The sequence below is a fragment of the Chinchilla lanigera genome, unplaced genomic scaffold (genome assembly GCF_000276665.1).
Source record: "Chinchilla lanigera isolate Chin_1 unplaced genomic scaffold, ChiLan1.0 scaffold00015, whole genome shotgun sequence".
NCBI lineage: Eukaryota > Metazoa > Chordata > Mammalia > Rodentia > Chinchillidae > Chinchilla > Chinchilla lanigera.
Genome location: NW_004955416.1, coordinates 14,312,604 through 14,315,846, shown reverse-complemented (window position 1 = coordinate 14,315,846; position 3,243 = coordinate 14,312,604). Strand labels below are relative to the sequence as shown.

At 55.5% G+C, this 3,243-nt stretch overlaps 1 protein-coding gene across 2 annotated transcripts in view; it reads left to right on the top strand.

Moving 5' to 3' along the window:
* Positions 1-3,243, top strand: part of Alpk3 (alpha-kinase 3) — a 43,006-nt gene that overhangs the window by 6,990 nt on the left and 32,773 nt on the right. For both annotated transcript variants that reach the window (XM_005381491.1, XM_005381489.1), the window contains one exon: positions 1,925-2,046. In XM_005381491.1, coding sequence (XP_005381548.1) covers positions 1,925-2,046 — 122 coding nt within the window. The remainder of the gene's footprint in view (positions 1-1,924; positions 2,047-3,243) is intronic.

Below are 3,243 nucleotides of genomic sequence, written 5' to 3'. Positions count from 1 at the left end.
GCTGGGATTACAGGCACAAGTTACCCATCTTGAAATGATTTCCTTAGTCTTGTCCAAGCAGCTTCCTACCTAAGACCCTAAAGAGAATATTGGATCCAGGTTCACATTTATGGATGAAGTAGTATTCAAATTTTGTAGGGTGTAGTTAGTTAGGGATGTTATGAGTTAGTTACAGAATCATGGAAGCTGGAGTACGCTTGACCTGGCAGTTTCTAGAAAGTGTTAGCTGAGATTTGGCACATTCTACAGTCAGAAATCACTGTCAGTGGACAGCAGGAAGGAGCATGCCCAGATGTTCTACTTCCTGAGGGCTCATGGGGCTGATGGCCCAGGTCCCAAGGGATGTTGTGCTCTGCATGGCTCAGAGGGAAGGAGGAGACGCTTTTGGGGCAGGTGACTTGTGGGTGGGAGGTACAGCGTCTCACTGCAGACTCAGCTCAGGTTCCAGTGTGCGAGAGGCTGGGGCCCCCTTTCTGGGTGGACTTTGTGGGGAGCTCCTGCCAACTCCCTGAATGCCCAGACATTCTCAGCCCAGTGGAGAAGCTGTGGCTCCTGGTTCGACCCCCATCTGCCCAGAGCCATACTTGACTCCAGATGCTCTTCCTGGGGAATCCACCTCTCTCTCCAACCCAAGTTGAGTAATATTCCCAGGACACACACTCCGAACGAACAGACTGTGGGGCTGTCCCTGCTGTTGCTTGTGCTCCCACAGACTCTGTCCACTTGTGGTGGAGTCATGGACAGGTAAACGGCAACCTTTGGGGTCTGCTCCTTCCTGAGGCTGAGAAGGCACCTTGGGGTGACTTGGCATTTTCATAGTTCTGCCTGCTCAGTTCACCCCTCCCCCCGCGGTCCCCCCGCTGCTCACCAAGGGGAGGGGGAGGGGCACAGCTTGTGCACCCCGCAACCTGGCTCTGTGGTTGCACTTCACGCCTCAGTGCACTGTGGCTCTGCTGGCCTGGGTCAGGGCTGGTAGCCATTGCTTCTGTGCCCAGAAGAAATGGACCGTAAACCCTGAGCATTGCCGGAGAGTCTGCTGGGCTCAGGAAGCCTCCCAGAAGTTGGGGAACTGTCGCAACTGAGTCCTGGCTTTCTCGGGAGTGGTCCATGGCTTGGTAGTCCTGCCACTTGGTCCTGGAGCTCCCAGCTCAGTTGTCCTTTCAGCATGTGGCAGCCCGGATGGGTCAGGAGCCATAGCTAGTGCCGGTTTCTAGCCCTGCTTGGGATCAGAATTCATTTCGGTCTTTTATTTTGGACCAGGGATTCAACCTAGGGCCTCATGCATGCTAGGCAAGTGCTCTACACTGAGCTAAATCCCCAGCCTTTGTTAAAATTTAACTTTGAACTAGAGTCTCACTAAGTGGCCGGGGCTGGCTAGAACTCATGCTCCTCTTGCCTCGGCCTCCTGGGTAGCCATGATTACAGATATAATCACAACTCTTGGCTTAAGTCTCTTTTCTGATTCCCCTGTGAGTGAGAGACCCCTTTTGGGTCTAGACTCCTGGGATCCACTGGTATTCAAAGCACTGCAGGAGCTTTGCTTCCAAGCCCAAGCTTGGACCCTTGGAAGTTGGCTGGCTTTTTCCTCTTTGGCATGAATGGAGGCTCTGCCCACCCGTGTGTGTCCCCCATGCACAGCTTTTCTGGAGCTGGAGGTGGAGAGTGAAGCCAGGCCCACGCAGACAAGACGGTGGCTTGGGTAGACTATCCAGCGTGCTCAGGTGCCTGGCCTGGGTCAGTGGCTTATTGTAATGGCTCTGGGTCAAGATTCCATTCCCAGCCTGGCCAGCAGCCTGGGCTCCCCTCAAGGAAGGCTTGCCCAGGGGCAGACAGGCGCGGTAAGACCTGGGCTGCTCTGGGTAAGGCCAGGTGGTGGCGTATAGGGCAGGTGAGGCCGCTCTGAACAGCTCTTTGCCTTTCCTAGGAGCACCTTCTGCTCCATCATTGCGCAGCTCACAGAGGAGACGCAGCCGCTGTTCGAGACCACACTCAAGTCCAGGGCTGTGTCCGAGGACAGCGACGTCAGGTTCACCTGCATCGTCACAGGTAACGCGGTGCTGTCCATATGCTTCGTGCCAGGGTCTCTGCCTGGAGCGGGGCCGAGGGGGCTGGGCTACATCGTGGTGGGCGGTGGGCCGTGTGCAAACCTGTGCAAGCCAACATGGGCTTTCTTAGCTTTCTCTCTAGCTCAGTCTCCCTGGCGGACAGTTGTCCCTTTCTCTTCCTCTGGAGTCACACACATACCCAGCTGTGTCCTCAGGAAGGCTTCTTCACCTTCAGGGACCACATGACTAGTGATGTGGCTCAGAGGCCACCACCTCTAACGTGTTATGGTTGAGTCCCTTGTGGCTTGGGAGTGTCTGGTCTGGGAGGCAGAGGCATGTGTGACCCTGGGGCAGACCCTGGAGGAAAAGTGCCTGGCTTGGGGGTCCTGGCTCATTACCCTTCCAGGGTGTGACACTGAGAGGGTTGAGGCAGGACATTGTGCTAATACATGCAAAGCATTCACGGTCGCACCTGGCGGCAGTCGGCACACAGGAGCACTGGGAGTGAGGAGTGGGTGTTGGTACTTTGCCGAGCTTCGTGGTGGTGCCCAAAACCGAAGTGGTGTGCCTCGGAATGGGAAGGGGGCCCTTGGAATATGGGAAGCGGGCTCTGGGCCTTGTTCTCCCCCACACCCCCAGCATAGCCGCCCATGTGCCACCTGCCCTATCCAAGGCCCGCAGGACACCTGCCCTCCCTCTGCAGATGCCCACCCCTTCCAGCCCAGTGGTCAGGGCCGGGGTCCCAGGTCCCAGCTTCCTCCGAGACCCTGTGATTTGGGTCAGTCACATTTCCAGGGGTGACATCCCCGCTTCTGGGGGACTTGTGATCCCAGCCAGCAGGACAGCTTTTCTGGGCTGAGGTCCTTCTCCCTCAGGACCCCCAAGCGCCAGGTCAAGGACACCGCCTTGGGGACAGCGTTGCCTGCACCCTTACCTTTGCACAGTGTGACATGTGTTGCAATGTTTGTCTGTTTCCATTGTGGTTGAATTCTTACAAAACCCTGTGAAGTAAGCGCTATTATTAGTCAAGTCTGCAGAGGAGAAAACTGGAAGCGGCAAGGTGACTGGGGAGGAAGAGGTGCTGCCTTTTGCTCTCCAGCGCATTAACAATTTTCTCACCATGCTGTGCTTTCTCATGTGCTGCTTTCTCTATTTGGAATATTCTTCCCTCCTTGTTTTTTTTTTTTTTTTTTTTTTT